Here is a 20,672-nt window from a genome sequence, read left to right on the forward strand (position 1 = left end):
GGTGGCTCACACCTGTAATCCCAGCACTTTGGGAGGCCAAGGCAGGCGGATCACTTGAAGTCAGGAGTTCGACACCAGCCTACCCAACATGGTGAAACCCCGTTTCTACTAAAAATATAAAAATTAGCCAGGTGTGGTGGTGGGTGCCTATAACCACAGCTACTCGGGAGGCTGAGGCAGGAGAATTGCTTGAACTAGGGAGGCGGAGGCTGCAGTGAGCCGAGATGGTGCCATTGCACTCCAGCCTGGGAGACTAAGCAAGAGTCTGAAAATAATAATAATAATAATAATAAACAAATAAAAAATCTCCATAAACATTCCCACCCCCTCCATACAGCCAGCTCTGAGTCACTGGCTGCTGGCTGGCCAGTCACACAGCACCATGGACATGCAGAGGTACCAGTGGGCACTTGGTATGTGTGGCTCAGATGAGGACACAGAGTTAGTCAGAAGATTCTTGGGCAAATGTATCCAAAACAGTCCTGGAATGCAAAATGTGAAGTGTTTCCACAGCAGTGGCAGGAACACATGACTGGCACTATTTATAAGCGATAAAAGGGTTATTTCATGCATCCTCTTTAAGCTGCAAATGCTTCATGTACAAAAGAAAAAAATCTGTCCTTTTTATTCATGAGACTGGCTTAAGGATCAAATGAGATAGTTTTTTAAAGTGATAATTTGGCTTGAAGATATAAAGGAGTTTTGATTTCATTCTATAATAAATCTGTTTTTAATATAAAGATCTTTTCTCGAAATCGCTGTATGAAATGATCTCCAGAGAGACAGATTCACTGTGTTTGCCCTGAGATTGAGAGGCCCCCGCCTGCCACTCCACACCCTGCTTGTGAAGGCCCAAGTCACTCACTATGCAAACAAGTCAGGTTGGGTTATTCCCTTTGGTTAATGTTAAAACCAGTCATGGGTCTTCCTGGAATGGTGGATAATCCACACGTGGATAATCAAGAGTTGACTATATGGGTTCCTCCCTCCCCTCCCCTTCCACCAGGGATCCCCGACAGAGGCCACAGAGAGACCCTTCAGCGGATGTAGATCATGTCAGAGATGGCTCCAGGCAAGTGGGTAATGATCTGCATTCGCAGCCACCAGTAGTAGTCCATGGGGTGGTAGCGGGTGTAGGGGGTGGTGGCGGTCAGGGCGTGTGTGACAGCATCGATGACAGGGGACGTGTCTGTGGAGCCACTGCTGCAGTAGGTCTCCATCTTGGCGATCTTTTCATCAAAGTACTTCTTGCCGTAGTCCTTGCGCACAACCTCAGGCAGCTCGTCCCACATCTTCTTGGCGATGGCCTGAATGCTCTCGGGGCTGTAGAGGCTGGTGGCAGCGATGAAGTTGCCGGGCTCCACCACACTGACCTTCACGCCCAGGGAGTGCATCTCATAGCGCAGGCAGTCTGAGAAAGCCTCTACCCCAAACTTGGTGATGCAGTACGGCGAGCGGGCCGGGTTGGCCATGCGGCCCAGCATGCTGCTGATATTGACCACGCGGCCTACAGAGGGAGACAGAGATACCTGCTAAGGCGGCACTGCCCTATGACATGGAGGGCAGAAGTCAGGCGTGTCTCCAGAGGCTTGGCTGGAACCACTTCTGACCCACCCAGGAGCCTTCTCATTCAGGAGGCAAGGCCAGCTCAGACCCACGCATCAGCATCGGCACCTCTGATCTTCCCTGGGAACCTGGCTGTGCCAGGCCGGACAGGGGAGGACAAGTGAGTGAGAAGCAGGAGGGCACAGTGTGATGGGCAACACATAACTGTGTACCAGGAGGGCACAGTGTGATGGGCAACACACAACTGACTCAAAAACCAGATCAAGCCCAATGCGGTGATAATTTGGGTTGAAAACACAAGGGGAGAAGTGGGAAGCGAGACAGCTGTCTGTGTGGATCTGAGCTTTCACTATAGGCAAGGTCTGGTGCTGGTTAGGGAGAAATACAGCCTAAAAGCTTCCCCTTCCCCTTATGGAGCTTAAAATCCAGCTCCAGTAGTATGATGTGCCAAGTGTCTATCCACTGATGGCAACACTGGAGATAGGGGTTGGAGCACAGAGGAGGAAGTACCTGGGGCTGCAGCTGGGAGGGAGCCCTCAGATGGCCCTGAAAGAGGACAGGGCCTGTGCTGTTAGAATCAACTCCCAACTCCATTCCACCCAGGTAGGGTGGAGCCTGGGTGGAGCCCAGGACAGCCTGGAAAACAGAGCAGCAGGCGGGGGCAGGGGCAGGGTTTCTGAACCTGACTTCAGGGCTAGGACATGAGGAGAGAGTCCTGGGCATTGGGAGAGTGTGGTGACCCCCCTACTCCTCTTCCTCCAAAGGCCCTCAGCCACAGGCCCAACCTGGGGACATCAGGGGCCTCCTGCAGCTCCTCTTGGCCCTGGGAACAGAGGGGTTGGAAGTGGATTGCATTTGGCCCAGCCGGGGAAGCCCAGGCGGATCTGGGACCAGTTTTCCCTATAGGTGTGTACCCGGGAAGGAACTCAGGCCATCCAGGTGTGTACCCGGGAAGGAACTCAGCCCATCTAGGTGTGTACCGGGAAAGAACTCAGCCCATCCAGGTGTGTACCCGGGAAGGAACTCGGCCCATCCAGGTGTGTACCCGGGAAGGAACTCGGCCCATCCAGGTGTGTACCGGGAAGGAACTCAGCCCATCCAGGTGTGTACCGGGAAGGAACTCAGCCCATCCAGGTGTGTACCGGGAAGGAACTCAGCCCATCTAGGTGTGTACCCGGGAAAGAACTCAGCCCATCTAGGTGTGTACCGGGAAGGAACTCAGCCCATCTAGGTGTGTACCGGGAAAGAACTCAGCCCATCCAGGTGTGTACCCGGGAAGGAACTCAGCCCATCCAGGTGTGTACCGGGAAGGAACTCGGCCCATCTAGGTGTGTACCCGGGAAAGAACTCAGCCCATCTAGGTGTGTACCGGGAAGGAACTCAGCCCATCTAGGTGTGTACCCGGGAAAGAACTCAGCCCATCTAGGTGTGTACCGGGAAGGAACTCAGCCCATCTAGGTGTGTACCGGGAAAGAACTCAGCCCATCCAGGTGTGTACCCGGGAAGGAACTCAGCCCATCCAGGTGTGTACCGGGAAGGAACTCGGCCCATCTAGGTGTGTACCCGGGAAAGAACTCAGCCCATCTAGGTGTGTACCGGGAAGGAACTCGGCCCATCTAGGTGTGTACCCGGGAAGGAACTCGGCCCATCCAGGTGTGTACCCGGGAAGGAACTCGGCCCATCTAGGTGTGTACCCGGGAAAGAACTCAGCCCATCTAGGTGTGTACCCGGGAAAGAACTCAGCCCATCTAGGTGTGTACCCGGAAAAGAACTCAGCCCATCTAGGTGTGTACCGGGAAGGAACTCGGCCCATCCTGGGTGGAGGCACCTTTCAGAAAACTGTTTGAAGTCACTGAAGGGTTGGGGTTTTCATCTAAAATCCTACAGCTGCCCTCTGTGTTCATGCCGACTGTTGCTAGGACTTCACCGTAGATATATGGATCTTACCCTTTTTGCCACAGTTGTTTGCTATGTCAGGGAAAAAATCCAAGTCAATGACTTCTGAAGAGGTTTGCTCACATTTGGCCACCCACATGGTTTGGGTGTTTTCTTGGTTTTCCAAATTTCTAATCTTGATTATTACTATTGTTTCCTAATAGCACAATGATCTCATTTTTTAAACTACAGTATAAATAACCATAGAATGAATATGCCAAATTTTACTTAACCACACCCGATTGATACAAAGATGTATACACACAGCTTTGTGCAAAGGGTGATTCTCTCTATAGATTAGGTTCCCAGAGTGGGTGGCTGCTAAAATCTTGAAGCTTTTGCTGCATAGACCACTGACCTCTTACCTGCTCTACTTCCTGAAAGCCGCACACCTCTCTCCCCCTAGCTGGCCACAGCCCCTCTGCCCACCTTCACCCAGGCCCAGCACAGCCCCTGGGGCCACCCTTGCTGTGTTGTGGACGTTGGAGCTGCTGGGACAGGTATGTCCATTCTAAGCAAAGATGAACATGTGGGGCCGATTCAGGGGCAGGAGGGAGCTCCCTTTCCCACTCACCTTTGGCCCTTCGGATAAGGGGGAGAAAGGACTTCGTTGTCCGCACTGTGCCCCAAAGGTTCACTTCTGCCACCTCCTTGTAGGTCTCCATGCTGGTGAACTCCACCTCCCCGAACGTGGAGATGCCGGCGTTGTTAACGAGGCCCCACATCCCTGGACAGGAGAGGGACAGGTGTGCGGTGACCACAGGGGCTTGGCCCCAGGCATTGCCCATCAGCCTGCAGGCCAGCCTCCTTTCCACTCCTTTCCTGTGACTTCCCCGCCTCTTGCCCAGTGCTCTCCAGAAACTTTCTAGAGTCACTCAGGAATGACAGGAGGTAAAGAGGCCTAACGTGCTAACTGCCACCCTCCCTTACGTCTAGAATGTCCAGTGCTCATGTCACATCTGCCTGGCTCGATTCTCTGGGCCCACCATGACCCAGCCTGCCGTGTCCCCTAGCCTTGAATCTCACCTCACCTCAAATTCCCACTGCCACTCCACTCCACCCCATCCTATCCCCACAGCCTGAGTTTCACACCCCGTTCCTGTTTACTCATCTCTGCCTCTGAGCTTTCGCTCACATCTTCTCTTCTCTTGCCAGAAGCCAGAGAAATCACAGGGGAGGCGGGCACGCGGAGGCAGCTGTGTTTTGCAGGGACCTCTCTGAGTTCAGTTTTTTGGGGGGCAAAGGCTGGATGGGTCAGAGCCTCAGGACAGAGCTGGGCCCTGCCTCTTTGTTGTGGAAACCCTCAGGGTTCACTCTCCCGTGGCCAAAGCCCCGTGCTCCTTCCCAAGGCACAGCCTCAGAGCAGAGCTCCTGTCCTGGGACCATCCCTGCTTGTGGGAACTCGGTGCTGCTTCATTTTCCAAGTTAATCATGGAAATGAGTTTGTGTAAATGACAGAGTAATTGGTCTCTAGCTGCTTTCCTTCCGTGTTACCCAAATTAAAGCTTCATTCACTGCCCTCTGGTGCCTTCTCCTTCAATTACGGAGAATTAAGGGCATTTATTAGAGAAAGGAAATTGCTGGTTAACACAGTGTCCATGAAGAGCTCACACTCCCACTCTCCACCAAACCCTGTGGGTGTCTCCCTGCTCTAGGTCTCACCTGTGACCTCACTCAGATGCTAATGACAGGATCAGCGTCATCCACAACGACCCCAGAGCTCCCACTGTCTCCCTGCAGACGTGCCCTGAGTCTTCACCCTCTTCTCTTCCCAGGAGGAGCAGCCGGCCGCTCCCCACCTCTCATGGCTGACACTTCCACATTGTCTTCGAGACCATAGACACCGATCCTTCCCTCTCTTTTACGCAACTTCAGCTTTTCCATTGCCCATGACTCCAGCCCTTCAGTTCGATACACACAAATGTGTGTTAGATTAATGTCTACAAATGCCACATTTCCATATCCCGAAGATCCTTCTGTAACTGTGCTACCTGATCTCCCTCCCTCCACGCCAGGCTTCCAAGAACACACTCTATCCTGTAATACAAAGATTAGCCGGGCGTGGTGGCGGGCGCCTGTAATCCCAGCTACTCTGGAGGCTGAGGCAGGAGAATCGCTTGAACCCAGGAGACAGAGGTTGCAATGAGCCGGGATCATGCCACGGCACTCCAGCCTGGGTGACAGAGCAAGACTCCATCACACACACACACATACACACACACACACACAATCCTCTCCATCTCCCTTCCATACCACACTGGGTCCCAGCCCTGAGCTGTCCTCACTCTGCACTCTCCACAGTCTCCAGGGTGGTACGCCAAGACCTCACCCCCAGTCTTCACTCTCCTCAGGCTCGCTACAATATCAGTACTGCCAGGACTCCTCGAGGCTCACTTCCCCCTCGGCATTAGTGATCCCCAGGCATCTCCTGCATCCACCCTGACACCTTTCTTTCACCTGCCCCCAGACACAAGTGGCCCCCCATTTCCTGGCCTAATCCTGTTCCTCTCAAAGTTGTTTCAACTCTTAGGTGTCTTCATCTTCTTCATGTTTGTGAATTTTCCGGCTGTTTTGTGTTTGATTCATAAGGGACAATATCCCATGACTTAAAATGCAGACAGCCCTTTTTCTACCCAAAAATAAAACAATGACATTTGACACTACTATCCAAAAAAGTTTAATGAAACATGACCCGTGAAGACACACAGCCCCTGGATTACAGCTTTGATGAGTGTTGAGAGGTGGTGGACCTAGGTGCCACCTGGAGTCCTCAGCCAGTGTTCTGAATAAACTCACGGAGGCATTCCCGCTGGTTGGGCAACAGCAATTTTCCTGCAACAACCCCAAGATGGCCTCCACACCAGTGGCCTCCCAGTTCTCCTCGGGAGTCACAGCTCTCTCCTCCTCCCATCTCCTGTCTCATTTCCACCTGAATGTCCCACAGGTCCCTGACTCACCCTAACCACCACCCTCGCATCAAGTTTCCAAGCTGCCCAAGCCTGCTCCTCCTCTTCGTTAATGATTTTACTTTCGTCTGAGTCCTCCAGCTCCTCCACCCCTCCCCCATCGAATGAGTCATCAGGTACTGCTAATATTACAGATCAAGATCAACATGACAGCTGGCAGGCCCCTAATTAAGCCCTTTACATTCATTAACTTCCCTGATCCTCACAACCAGCCTGTAAAATAGATCCTAAATTGTCTCATATCCGGTTGAGGCAAGTGAAGCTCAGAGCGGTTAAGCACTTTGGTCAGTGTCACCCAGCTGACAGGTGGGGAGGGTGGGATTTGGACCCAGATCTGTCTGAGGACAAAGCCCCCACGCCCCAGGCTGTTGCTGGCTTCCTCTGCTGGGTCGGTTATTCCTTCCTGTTTCCACTGGCATTCGCTTGGGTCCTCTCTCCTGCGCTGCTGGAGAAGCCTCCTCCTGGGTCTCCTTGTCTCACTCACTCCTCCACCTCCGTCTTCACCCCACCCCTCAGGCCGACCCCACCATCAGTCACTTTCTGCTCTATGGTCTCCATCTCCCCCTCAGGCCGACCCCACCATCAGTCACTTTCTGCTCTATGGTCTCCATCTCCCCCTCAGGCCGACCCCACCATCAGTCACTTCCTGCTCTATGGTCTCCATTCCCCTCTCAGGCCGACCCCACCATCAGTCACTTCCTGCTCTATGGTCTCCATCCCCCCTCAGGCCAACCCCACCATCAGTCACTTCCTGCTCTATGGTCTCCATCCCCCCTCAGGCCAACCCCACCATCAGTCACTTCCTGCTCTATGGTCTCCATCCCCCCTCAGGCCAACCCCACCATCAGTCACTTCCTGCTCTATGGTCTCCATCTCCCCCTCAGGCCGACCCCACCATCAGTCACTTTCTGCTCTATGGTCTCCATCTCCCCCTCAGGCCGACCCCACCATCAGTCACTTTCTGCTCTATGGTCTCCATCCCCTCCTCAGGCTGACCCCCTCATCAGTCACTTCCTGCTCTATGGTCTCCATCCCCCCTCAGGCCAACCCCACCATCAGTCACTTCCTGCTCTATGGTCTCCATTCCCCTCTCAGGCTGACCTCCCCCATCAGTCACTTCCTGCTCTATGGTCTCCATTCCCCTCTCAGGCTGACCTCCCCCATCAGTCACTTCCTGCTCTATGGTCTCCATCCCCGCTCAGGCAGACAGGCCGACCCCCCCATCAGTCACTTCCTGCTCTATGGTCTCCATCCCTCCTCAGGCCGACCCCCTCATCAGTCACTTCCTGCTCTATGGTCTCCATCCCCCTCAGGCAGACCCCCCCATCCCCCCCTCAGGCTGACCCCCCCCATCAGTCACTTCCTGCTCTATGGTCTCCATCCCCCCTCAGGCTGACCCCCCCAGCCTCACCCCCCCATCAGTCACTTCCTGCTCTATGATCTCCATACCCCCTCAGGCCGACCCCCTCATCAGTCACTTCCTGCTCTATGGTCTCCATCCCCCCTCAGGCAGACCCCACCATCATCCTTTCTGCTCAGGTCTGACCCCCCCATCAGTCACTTCCTGCTCTATGGTCTCCATCCCCCCTCAGGCTGACCCCCCCCCACTTCCTGCCTATGACCCCCCTCACCCCCCCATCAGTCACTTCCTGCTCTATGGTCTCCATCCCCCCTCAGGCCGACCCCCCCATCAGTCACTTCCTGCTCTATGGTCTCCATCCCCCCTCAGGCCGACCCCCCATCAGTCACTTCCTGCTCTATGGTCTCCATCCCCCCTCAGGCCCCCCCCAACCCCCCCTCACCATCAGTCACTTCCTGTTCTATGGTCTCCATCCCCCCTCAGGCCGACCCCCTCATCAGTCACTTCCTGCTCTATGGTCTCCATCCCCCCTCAGGCAGACCCTCCCCCTCCCTCAGGCCGACCCCCCCCATCAGTCACTTTCTGCTCTATGGTCTCCATCTCCCCCTCAGGCCGACCCCCCCCCCCATCAGTCACTTTCTGCTCTATGGTCTCCATCCCCCCTCAGGCCGACCCCCTCATCAGTCACTTCCTGCCCTATGGTCTCCATCCCCCCTCAGGCAGACCTCCCCATCCCCACCTCAGCCTGACACCCCCCCATCAGTCACTTCCTGCTCTATGATCTCCATACCCCCTCAGGCCGACCCCCTCATCAGTCACTTCCTGCTCTATGGTCTCCATCCCCCCTCAGGCAGACCCTCCCATCCCCCCTCAGGCTGACCCCCCCCCCATCAGTCACTTCCTGCTCTATGGTCTCCATCCCCCCTCAGGCCGACCCCCCATCAGTCCCCCCCCATCAGTCACTTCCTGCTCTATGGTCTCCATCCCCCCTCAGGCCGACCCCCTCATCAGTCACTTCCTGCTCTATGGTCTCCATCCCCCCTCAGGCAGACCTCCCCATCCCCACCTCAGCCTGACACCCCCCCATCAGTCACTTCCTGCTCTATGATCTCCAGACCCCCTCAGGCCGACCCCCTCATCAGTCACTTCCTGCTCTATGGTCTCCATCCCCCCTCAGGCAGACCCTCCAGTCATCCCCCTATGGTCTCTATCCCGGCTGACCCCCCCCTTCAGTCTCCCTGCCTGCTCTATGGTCTCCAACTTGTGTTGATCCCCCCTCAGGCCGACCCCCCATCAGTCACTTCACTGAGCAAGCTATGGCCCACACAGGGGGCAGGTCCCCCCCCTCAGGCTGACCCCCTCATCAGTCACTTCCTGCTCTATGGTCTCTATCCCGAAGCATGGTAGGCCAGGCCTTTCCCAGGCGCTTCTCCCAGAAGTTACTTCCCCATGCGTGTGTTTTGGGCAGAGCAAGACTCTGTCTCAAAAACATAAACTAATTAATTAACTAAACAAATGTTGACTGACTGGTAAGTGATGTGCCAAGATCAGGCCATGCCCACAGCCAGCTCTCGGGCCCACTGGCTCGGTGTCCCCTGGAGTGGGGACAGGGAGGGCTGGTCCCAGGCTCCAGATGTCCCGTCCCTCAGCGTCCTGCGGGCGTGGGGACCGGTGGCAGATGGCTCTGCGGCTCTCACCAGACAATCTTCTTCATCTCGCCCCCCACCGTGCCTGGCTCCCTGGGCTTTAGCAGCAACTGTTCCACAGAGCCAGGCTGCAGGGCATCAAACTCGCCATTCAAATGTGCCCCCTCGGCGGGGCAAGGGGGAGAGGGCCCTTCTGACAGGTCCTGCGTGGGGTGTGGGTCGGTGGCGGCCACAGTGGGTGGGAACGCTCCGGGAGGGCGCCACCTGGAGTTCACAGCCGGCATTGCCTGAGGGGGGATTGCAGAGGCGAGGCCAGGAGCCAGAGTTCAGAGGGGAAGCAGGGAGAGGGAGGAGAGGGAGAGGGAGGAGAGGGAGACGGGGAAGAAAGAGAGAGCGGGAGATGGGGGACACACCACTGCATATCTGACAGGTGTGCTGTTTTTTCAGACCTAAACGTCTTCAAATCATTTTCCCAAAAAAATGCAATATTGGTTAAGGAAGTTCATGGTGAGTGGTTTACTCACCCTCCGGAATGCACCGCGTGGAAAAAGCAGCAGGGGAAGGTCTGTGCATCAGGCTGGGGCTGGGGTTTGAGCTCAGATCCCCGGGCAGGGGGTGAACGCCTCCCCTCTGTGTGGGCCGGGCCCGCCCTGCCTTGCAGGTTAGGCTACCTGGCCAGTCCAGTACACAGAGTGGAAGTGGTTCTGCCCCAGAGGCAGGGGGCAGGGGTAGGGGACAAGGACCGCCAGCCTGAGCAGCCCCGCCTGGTGCATTCTCTGCTCGGGTCTCCGGTGATGATGCCTTTCCCTGGGCATTTTAAATCACCACAAAACCCACACTATAATCAATGGCTTTATGACGCTGATGCAGCTGTTTTCCTGCCCAGTAGTTTATGAAGGCAATACAGCAGCTGCCCAGGGAAGGTGGGAGGGAGAATTTACCGCCAGGGAGGGGCGAAGCAGGCTGCAGGTTCTGAGCTGGTAATCATCCCAGCGGGACCCATCCTGCCTTTTCTTAACGGGACAGGAGCGCTGGCTCTGCCTGTTAATTCTTAAACAGATGTTCCGTGAGAACAGAGAACAGAGGGGCCTGTGAATGGCCTGTTGGGAGGATGGGAGGGACGGTGGGCTGATGAGGCGGCACATCACTGACGGGCAGAGCAGCAGCGTCACCGATAGCCACATGCGTAGCCTCTGAGGCAGCTGCTCTGAGAGACAGCACATCCGTCTGGCTGATACAGGCTCAGCAGAGCTCCCAGCATGGGATCTGGTCACTCCTGCCCTTTCCTCCTCCTTCCTCAGCTCCTGAGAGCTGCCCCACCCCATTCTGAGGGAAAGCAGAGGCCTGAATGAGGCATCCCTTTTCTGCCTGGGCTGTCAGGGAGCTCAAAGGTAAACGTCATAGATTCGCTTCTCCAGATGCTGCTAGGCGGCCGGCTCCAGGGAGCTCCGTCCCCCATTGCTGTATTCTAGGTGAATGGCACTCCCGAGGTTGGAGGCAGAGCTCCTCCCACGAAGGCCCTCCACTGGCTGAACTGGAAGGATATTTAGTCCTTATGCCACTGAAACTTTCTGTAGCTTTTGACCCTGTTGGCTACTGGTACTGCCCCCTCCCCCAAACTTTCTGTTGTTTAGCTTCTGGAGCACTGTATCCAACCTCTCTGACAGCTGTCTCTCCCCATCCTCTAATCCCCAAACACTCACATTCCCAGGGGTCCCTCTGTGCATCTGCCCGACTCCCAGTGTCACCTCCTGCCGTGGGCACCGGCTCTTCCGGCCCGGACATTCCCTGAGGGTGGGCGCTTCGGTAACTCCCCATCTCCCAACCTGCTCCTGCAGTGCGGGGCACCAGGTGTCCAGGACAGAGACTTCACGTCTCACCTCATCCCCACATCCAAGTCACCAAGTCCGGCCAGCTTCGCCTTCTCAATCCTCCTCACACCTGACCCTTCCTGTTTCCCATCACCTAGCACCCTAGCTCCGGACCCTCGAACCCACGCTTAACTCCCCCTTTCAATCCAGCTGCACATTGCCACTGCCGTCCTCAGAGGGAGCCTCACAAGTCTCACAACGACCAGGCCACTCCCTCAGGACGACCCCTTCAGCGGCTCCCCAGTGCTGTCGCGAGACCGGCCAAGCCCCCTCGCCTGGGACCCAAGACCTCCCTCCCCAGCCTCCTTTGCCGCCACCCCCTCCAGGTGACCTGACCCGTGGCTCATGTTGAGGTGCTGGGCTAATACCACTGCCTGACAAACAGCCCCCACCACCCTCCCTGCGCTGCTCCCAGCTGTGGTTCCTGCTCTCCCCTCCCTTTGGAACGACCATCTCTGCTCTCTGCCACAATCTGCCTTAGCCGGCCTGTTTCCACTGCACCCCCACGGCTGGACAGACCCCTCTTTCCTGTGCTGCTCTGCCTCTCTCAATGCATGGCTCCCTGATTTTGAACTCAGTCCCTCGGCTGAACTGTGAGGTCCTGGGGACATACCGTGCCTTGACCAGCTTTGTGTCCCCGGCGCCCAACCCAGCTCCTGGGCCAGAGAGGGCATCACTGGGCGTTGGCTGAACTGACCTGAATCACTGCGTAGCCACCTAGCACTCCATGAACTCTGAAATCACCTCCTGCCTGTATTTTTCCATTGCCCTATTGCACGGGTGTGTTTAGTGTCATCCCCTTCCTCCTATCGTGCAGGAGGAAGATTCTAAACAATAAGGAAAGGAGTGCGGTGGCAGGGTGCCAGCCAATGGAAGGTGGTGTTTAGCAAGCGCCCCTTGGAATGGCCGCATACACAACCCCTGCCGCCCGAAGGGGCGCCCGACCTTTCTCAGGGTCCTTCAGGCTCGAGCGGACGATCTCCACCACTTTCTCCACCTCTTCACTGCTGCAGACGTTGAGCTGGACGGTTCTCAATCGGTCACTGTTTAGGCTGTCCAGCTCCTTGACCCCATCATGGCCTTTGTCCTGGGGAGGAGAGAAGAGCTGTTTCTACCTCCTTCCTTCCCACCCTGAGGCAGACCCTGGGGACCCCTGCCAAGGCAGGAGCTGGCCTCAAGTCCCGGCCAACGCCTCAGGCATGTTGGCAACTGCCCACGGGATTCTCTGGAGGCCTGGCCAGGCCTGGCCCACCAGCGTGCCGTCCTTTTTAATCTGAGCACTGATGACCTATCAAGCACCGAGCGATATGCCACAGACACACCATGAACAGGATGGAGAGCCGGCCCCCAAGGCCTCACGACAGGATTCTTTCTCCAAGCAGGGGTTGCAAACTTATGTGGGGCAGGTGGGGGCCCTGGCGAGTACAGGACATGTCAGGAATTACCCATGTGGGAATGCAAGCCCAGGGTTGCCAGATGCTTACATTTTTAAGCTAGTAATTGGGAAATCTCTTAATTCTTTTAAGTGTCGGCAACTTACGCACATTAAAAACAAAAACAAAAACAAAACAAAACACTGTGTGGGCCAAAGCACGTCCACAGGCCACATAGGACCAGCAGGCTGCCAGTTTGTCACCTCTGTTCTAAGCCAAGGGCCCATCAACTCCAAACTGGTAAGAGGCCAGAGCCAGCCTCTAATCCCAGCTCAGTCACTGAGCAGGCTCTGTGCACTCAGGGGTGTCCCCTAACCGGTGTCCATTTTTTCTGGCTGTAAAACAGGAACATCACCACCTGTCCTGACCTGCTCAGACTCATAGAGTAAGGAAATGGATTTGTAAGAAGCCTGTCAGAGTCTAAAGCACCACACAAATTCAGGTACTGCTAAACACGAGAAAGGCGTCACTCGCTCGGCAAACATTTCTTGGGCCTCTATCGTGCTCCGGCACCGTGCTAGGAACTGGAGGTCAAGATCGATAATTCAGCCCGTTCCCAGAGTCATGTTCTAGGGAAGGAGACAGGTGAAGAGTACATAAGCAACACGGTGACTGTGTGCTGTATGGAAACTTGCGGGAGGTGGGAGGGACACAGGAGGGATGGGCAGGGGAGAACTTCCAAAGGCAGTGACAGCTGAGGACATTCGCAAGAGGGGGCCGATGGGGATGGGGCACTGGGGGAAGAGATGAGAGGATACCACCATAAGCCATCGGTAGCAGGCAGTGCAGACACATAAGGAAGTGGTGGACACAGGGCTGGAGAGGTGAGGTGGGCAGGGGTCTGCCTGTGGGCATTGCCGAGCTGCCAGGGGGCTTTCATCTAAGCAGACGGCATTTCCTGAGTGTCCACTGTCCTGAGCACGGTGCTAAGTACGAGGCAGGTTGTATTGTCATATTTCATCCTATTCGATGAAACACGGTTTCTTTCACAACAGGCATGAGCTACACTCGATGTGAAAATTAAACAGAGTTGGTCATCAGTGACTTAATTGGCAGTGATTTTCCTGAGTGGTGCATGGCATTAGTGATGCCTCTTGTAAGAGGACTGGACTAGCTGCCAAGAATAAAGGGGTAGAGAAATGCCCACTCTCCAGCCAAGGGCTTGCCCATGGCACACACAGCCGCTACCGAAGCAAACATCCCAGGCGCAGGCAAGGATGGAAAGCCCAGGACGGTCAGCGCATGTCAGGGCTGAGCCTTCTGAATGCTTTCAACCAGAAGAACCCTAACCCCAGGACAGGAGAAATCGCATCATGCAATTTCAGAGGGCAGAGGAGGAAATGGTGAAGGGACTGCCCAGTGGGGCCGGAGGTGCTGGACATAGTCACCCCAGAGAGAAGACTTGAGTGGAACATGACTGAGGGAGCCAACTTGTTCCATGCAGCCACGGAGAACAGAGCCAGGACCAAGAAGTCAAGTTCAGCTCAAAATGAGGTGTGATCTTCAGTCTGGAGATGGCATGGGCTGCCTGGGGGTGTTTAGGCAATGAGTGTGGGTGGGGGGTTGTTTGGGGGTAGGAGGGATGTTTGGGGGTTGGGGGCATGCTTGAGGATGGGGTGTGGGAAATGTGGTACAGAGACAATCCAGGCATTGGACAGGAGGTCGCGCTGATCTCCCCTAACACCCCTTCCTTTCCTCGACTGTCATCTGCACAGCCTGGTTTTCCATTGAAAGGAGCCTCCCCAGTGGCCCTTCGGAAAAGCAATGTGACGTGACCCACGGAGTCTCTGCAGGGGCCTGGCACCAGGGAGGCCTTCGGACAGGGCAGCCAGGCTGGAGGCTCGGTGGGTCTAAAGTTTGGCTCTGAAAGCCCCTAGATGTGCCGAGCTTCCCAAACAAGACACAGGCATGAGACGCACAGGACAGATGGGCCTGGAGCTCATGCTGTCATTCCCACAGAGGACCCCACCGAGAAAGAACTAATGCCATCTTCAAGTCTAGGGTGCCACGATGTGGTGCCTGCAGACCCCTCTCTTCCACAGGCGGCACACAGGTGCCAGGAAAACACGTGTCTTGCTTTAATACAGTCTTCCATCTGGTGGCTCTTCAAATGCCCCTTGGAGTGGAGCTCACGTGGACTGAACCTCGGGAAGGGGGATTCTAGCTGAAATGCACAAGAGGCGTCTAAATGTCCTTCCTCTTGGGACTTGGTTAACCCTGTTGCTATCATTCAGCTCTTCTCAGACCCCTATACAAGACCTCTCCAGTGATCCAGACAGCATCACAAGGTCCCTGCAGTCCTCAGGGGAACCCCCCCCGACTCCAAGTCAGGTTGCCCATGTAAACTCTTAATTTGGCAGTTTGACAGTGAAGAGTCTTCTTTCAGAGGAAACTAGGGGATTACTCTCACTGCCCATGGCTTCAGGCTTTAGCGTTCACGCTCCGCAGGAGAGCAACGCCACCCTCCTGTCTTCACCTGACAGGCCCCCAGGAACCCTCATTTGCCTTTGGGCAGCCTCCACACCCCGCTCCTGACAACCACGCCAACAGGGAGAGAAACTACCAGTGTGTCCCCAGTTATTCAGGGAAACCTTCCCAACCACCCTCAGCCTGCTGGCTGCAGACTCTGTTGGCCCGTCGCCTTCAGGGTCTATGTGTCCTCAGACCAAGACTGCCCCTTGGGCCATACCACCTCCCTGGCCCCAGAGTTTCTGTGCTCCCTCTGCAGGTCTCTGTGCTCCCTCTGCAGGTCTCTGGAGTCTCTGTCCACCTCTGTCCGGCTGCTCAGGGACAAGCTTTTGTTTCCACTGTCTTGGTGCCTGTGTTGGTGCCTGTGCAACTGGCTTATTGATAAACCCACTTCTTTAATCTCACTGTCCCTTTCAACCTCACCTGTAAGCTATTTTTTTCCAGCCCTGGATGAAATTTCAGGCGAGTCTTACAGCTTTTCCACTCATTCTCAGACAGTGGACAGACAGCCTCTTTGTTTTGGCATGAAGAATCCTGTTCAGTCTCTTAAGCCAATAATTCCAGCCCAGCCCAGTTTGAAAACCTAAACTCCCAAACTTGTATGCAAGGTAAAGCTTTCCCCTGCCCAGCCCTGAGGGCTGCGGGAAGTAGGTGCTGGTGGAGGTTGTCTTTCTCACCGTTTTCTAGCTCCTCCTCCCCTCCTATTATTTCTGATCCTTCCAAGGTTGGATCCGGGGCAGCAAATTAGGGGCAAGACTGTAGTCATCTGAGGCTGGCTGTTGTCTGTTGTTGCTGCCCCGAGACGGCAGGTGCACAAAAGCCAGCTATTCCTTCTTGGGGTGCTTCTGCAGAGTCCACAAATATTCTGCCCTGGAGACCTCCAACCGCCGCTCCAGGGCAGGGCAGCGTGCCTCCCCGAGCCGGGCATCTGCTCCCTCAGCCCCTGGCCTCAGTGATATACCCGCTTCTGGCTGGGGCCACGTGGATCCTCCTAGCCAGCTCACTGGATGGTTGCCCTTAAGGTGACTCCAAGCAGCTCTCTCTATTGTCCACATAGGGCCAGGCAACTGTTACCTGCCCGGGTGGAAGGACAGCCCTCTCCCCACCAGCTCTCTGTGCTCTGCTCCCAGACCAGCCACTCCTACCTCAATCTCGGGCCTTTAGACTTCTTCTGGTAGACATTGGCATCACATTCTGTGGCCTCCAGACTCCAGGGCACATGTGGTAAGCCAAGAAGCTCTCCGGGGAGCTCCAGAACTTGGAGAAGTCCAGAAGCTCTCCAAGGCATTCATGTGAAGCCCACCTCGTTTTACTCGCCATCAGAGGGAAAATATCAGCACACTAGTCCAGAAGCTCTCCAAGGCATTCATATGAAGCCCACCTCATTTTACTCGCCATCAGAGGGAAAATATCAGCACACTAACAACTCTTTCCAGTCACTCAACCTCTTCTACCTCCATTTCTTATAATACTGAGGCAGCCAATGAGCTGATTCTGGCAAAAAGGTTTTAGTCTCTAGCATACATGTTAAGGTGGTTTAGCACCTCAGGGAAGAACATGAGGACGCTCAACCCATGTTATATGTCAGCATCTTATCACACGTGTTAGAAACACTTCAGAGGGGAGCAAGCCTGGGCACCGTAATGTTCACAGGATGGGCAGGAGGAGGAGCCAGCAAGCAGACGGGAAGAACCCTGAGAGCATGGAGTCAAGAAACAAAGTGTTACGGGCAAGGGTGGTTTATTTGGTCAAAAGCTGCTGCTGGGTGGAGCACGATGTGGTCTGGGAAGTGGCCAATGGATTTGGGAAAATGGGGGCTGTTGGTATCCTTGACAAAAGCTGGGTCAGAGGCACTCAGGGACCTTCCTGGTCTGGTCCTGCCTTCTTTTCCCAGCTCACCAGGGCACTGGGCTTTGGCCACCTCAAACTACTAGCAGTGCCTCATATGCCACCTGCCCCCGTTTCACAGGGAGCTCCCGTTCATCCTTCCAGATGGTGGTGAGACGCCACCTCTCATTAAGCCTTCCCTGTGCTGATACAAGATCTGCTCCCGCGCCCCTCACTTCACGTTACTCCCCGCTCATTCTGCTTCAGCCACAGGCGTTTTGTGCTGTTTCTCAGGCACACCCTGCACACTCCCTCCTGGGGCTTTGTACTGGGCTGTCCCTCTTCCCCTGGATTTCTGTGACACTCACTCCCACACCTCCTTTGGATGAGGGAGCTCCAATTTTTACCTTCTTGGTGTGATCTTTCCTCCCTCTTGAAAATCTGACACCCCATCTACCACATTCATGCTGCATCTTCTTTTCCTGCTTTATTTTTCTCTACTGCTTTTATCAGCCCTCGGAGAAGCAATTTACTTATCTTATTCCTTGTCTATCATCTCCCCCTTGGAATCTAAGCTCCACAAGGGCAGGAACTTTTCACTGAGTTGTTACATGCTGTATCTCCAACAGGGAACACTGGCAGCTTATCGTAGGTGCTCAGTAAACATCTGCTGAATAAATAAGTACATAAACAGCGTGATGGGGAAAAGCCTGATCCAGGTGTGTTGCACCCCCTCTGGGGGTGCTTTTCTGCAACAAGGAGCAGAGATGTGGGGAGGTAATGTGCACAGGATATGGTGGTGTAGGTCTGTGTGTATGAGTGAGTGTGTGTGTGTGTGCGTGCGCGTATGTGCTGAAATGACCCAGGAGAGAGCGTGGAGCCAGTGACGTAGGAGGTGGCAGACATCTGCTGGAGCTAAGTCCTTGAGTTGGCCCAAGGCAATGAGATATGAGACAGAAGAGGAACACTAATTCTGAACAAGAGCAGACCGAGTGTTTAGGTACAGATGTGGCCAGAATCCATTGTGGGGCTAACACTACAGAATCAGGCTAGAAACAAATTCCCCCTTTCAACTCCCATGGTGCCTTATCCAAAGTCTCTGGTGGTGCTAACTGCTTTCTGACTTGCCTGACTGGTCTGAGATAGCAGATGGAATAGGTCAAGAGGTAGATACCAACAGACATAACCTGCCAATGAGCTTGTCTGGTACTTTCTTCAAAATACCAGTCAACCTATTCTAGAATCACTGTTGCAGGAGTGGAAGGACCTAAAACCGCCAGTCCAATCCTATTGGTGTAAGTAAGAGGAAACCGAGGCCCAGGGAGGAGACATGTTTGCCCCCTTCCGGGGTTAGTGGTCAATCTGGGACTAGAACCCAAGGCCCTTTTGAAGAGTCTTCTGCAGCACTGAGCAGCCTCTGCCCTGTGCTGTGGAATGTGAATGTAGCTCCCTGTGTCACTGGCCAAGCCAGCACAATGGCACAGAAGCCTAACATCGGACAAGGGACTTTAAAACATTTTTATGGCATCATGATTCTTGCTGGGACCTGCTGAGGCAGGTCCACATTCTGCAGAAGAACCCAGCACCAGGGATGCCACACCCATTCCCCAGAACCCTCCCCAGACGGGTTCTCTCAAGCACTGTCAGGAGTGCGACAGCCTTTCAAGGGAGCAGTTTGGGGATCTGAACAAAACCTAAAACCTGCATGCCTTTGCAACTTGCACTTTCACATCTACACAGTGTTCCCAAGAACCGCCAGTGGAAGGAGGCAAAGACGTACATGCAACGTGACTCACCAAGGCTTTGTTAATACAGGTTGAGCATCTCTAATCCAATAATCCCAAATCTGAAATGTTCCAAAATCTGAAACTTTTTAAGTGCTGACACGATGCTCCAGGGAAATACTCATTGGAGCACTTTGGATTTTGGATTTTCAGATCACAGATGCTGAGCGAGTATAATGCAAATATTCCGAAATCTGGAAAAATCCAAAATCCAAAACACATCTGGTCTCAAGCATTTCAGATAAGAGATACTCAACCTGTAATAGCGAAAGTCACAAATAATGTATACACCTGCGTTTAAGCTGCCTTGGAACAAGAGACTGAGAAGACTTCACTTTGTTACATAATATACTTCTGTATTATTTGAAGTTATTATGAATATGTTTTAACGCTTTCACAATTCAAAAGAAGTAAAGATGAAAAGAACAAAAAATCTTCTCTGATCCAGATGGAAGGATGTTCAGAGCGTGTCAATATAAATGATTTCTTGTACTTGTTTATATTATTGAAATTTTACATTGAATAGGTATCAAATATTACAAAGATATCAAACATAGTATGGAAAATTCCTCCCCTGGGTTCCTACGGCCTTGAAATAAAGACAAACGTCTCACCCACTGAACAGAGAAAGCAAGTTGTCCTGAATGCCCACACTTCCCTCCATCCTTCTTCTGCAGCAGTAGAATGCCTGACGTTTTAGGCCAGGTACATATTGTCTCAGAATACTCACTACATCTTCCAGCCTTCCTTGCAGCCAGGTAAGGCCATGTGACTAAGTTCTGGCCCAGAGAATGAGAGCACAGCTGATATGTGGGAAGCTTCTGGGTCATGTCCTTAAAGAACAGGGGTACGCGCTCGGAAGAGAAACACAATAAAAACAACACTGAGGTACATTTCCCACCTATCAGAGCGGCAAAAACCAACAGCTTGATGCATACTCTGTTGGTGAAATTGTGTGGAAATAGGCACTCAAACACTCCGGGAGGGAATGTAAAATTACATGACCCCTATGATGGAAAATTTGGGAACATCTTTAAAATGACAATATATTTTATTTACCCTCTGATAAGAGCAATCTCACTCCCAGGAATTTACTCTAAAGGTCGCCCCCCAATGGCTGGACGCAATGGCTCACGCCTGTAATCCCAACACTCTGGGGGGCCGAGGCGGGCGGATTGCCTGAAGTCAGGAGTTCGAGACCAGCCTGACCAACATGGTGAAGCCCCCTCTCTACTAAAAATACAAGAATTAGCCAGGGGTGGTGGTGGACACCTGTAATCCCAGCTACTTGGGAGGCTGAGACAGGAGAATAGCTTGAACCCGGGAGGTGGAGGTTGCAGTGAGCCCACACTGGGCCATTGCACTCTAGCCTGGGCAACGAGAGTGAAACTCCATCTCAAAAAAAAGTAAAAAAAGGGATAACCCCCCAATAATAATGAAACTACAAGGTTATTCATTGTGGCATTATTTGTAATTGCAAAATATTGAAAGCACCTAAATGCTTATCTACAGGAGATTTTGGTGAAGTAAATTATGACCCACCCACTCAGTAGGGTGCTTCAAAGCCGTTATCAAAGTGAGAAAGATCTCTGTGGGGCCATACGGACTCTGTGAGGTCACACGGACTCTGTGAGGTCATACAATCTCTGCGAAGTCATACAGACTCTGCGGGGCCATACGGACTCTGTGAGGTCATACGGACTCTGCGGGACCATACGGACTCTGCGGGGTCACGCGGACTCTGCGGGGTCACACGGACTCTGTGGGGTTATGCGGACTCTGCGGGTCCATACGGACTGTTTGAGGCCATACGGA

The 20,672-nt window shown here is 54.0% G+C and overlaps 1 protein-coding gene across 3 annotated transcripts in view; it reads right to left on the reverse strand.

The window, feature by feature from the left end:
- Positions 1-599: 599 nt before the first annotated feature.
- BDH1 (3-hydroxybutyrate dehydrogenase 1) overlaps positions 600-20,672 on the reverse strand; it is a 65,201-nt gene continuing 45,128 nt past the window's right edge. For all 3 annotated transcript variants that reach the window (XM_050779204.1, XM_050779205.1, XM_050779206.1), the window contains exons 5-7: positions 12,290-12,431; positions 4,076-4,228; positions 600-1,507 (exon numbers count right to left, since the gene is read on the reverse strand). In XM_050779204.1, the coding sequence (XP_050635161.1) occupies positions 1,038-1,507; positions 4,076-4,228; positions 12,290-12,431 (765 nt within the window). In that variant the 3' untranslated portion in view covers positions 600-1,037. The remainder of the gene's footprint in view (positions 1,508-4,075; positions 4,229-12,289; positions 12,432-20,672) is intronic.

This window comes from Macaca thibetana, chromosome 2 (genome assembly GCF_024542745.1).
Source record: "Macaca thibetana thibetana isolate TM-01 chromosome 2, ASM2454274v1, whole genome shotgun sequence".
Classification (NCBI taxonomy): Eukaryota; Metazoa; Chordata; class Mammalia; order Primates; family Cercopithecidae; genus Macaca; species Macaca thibetana.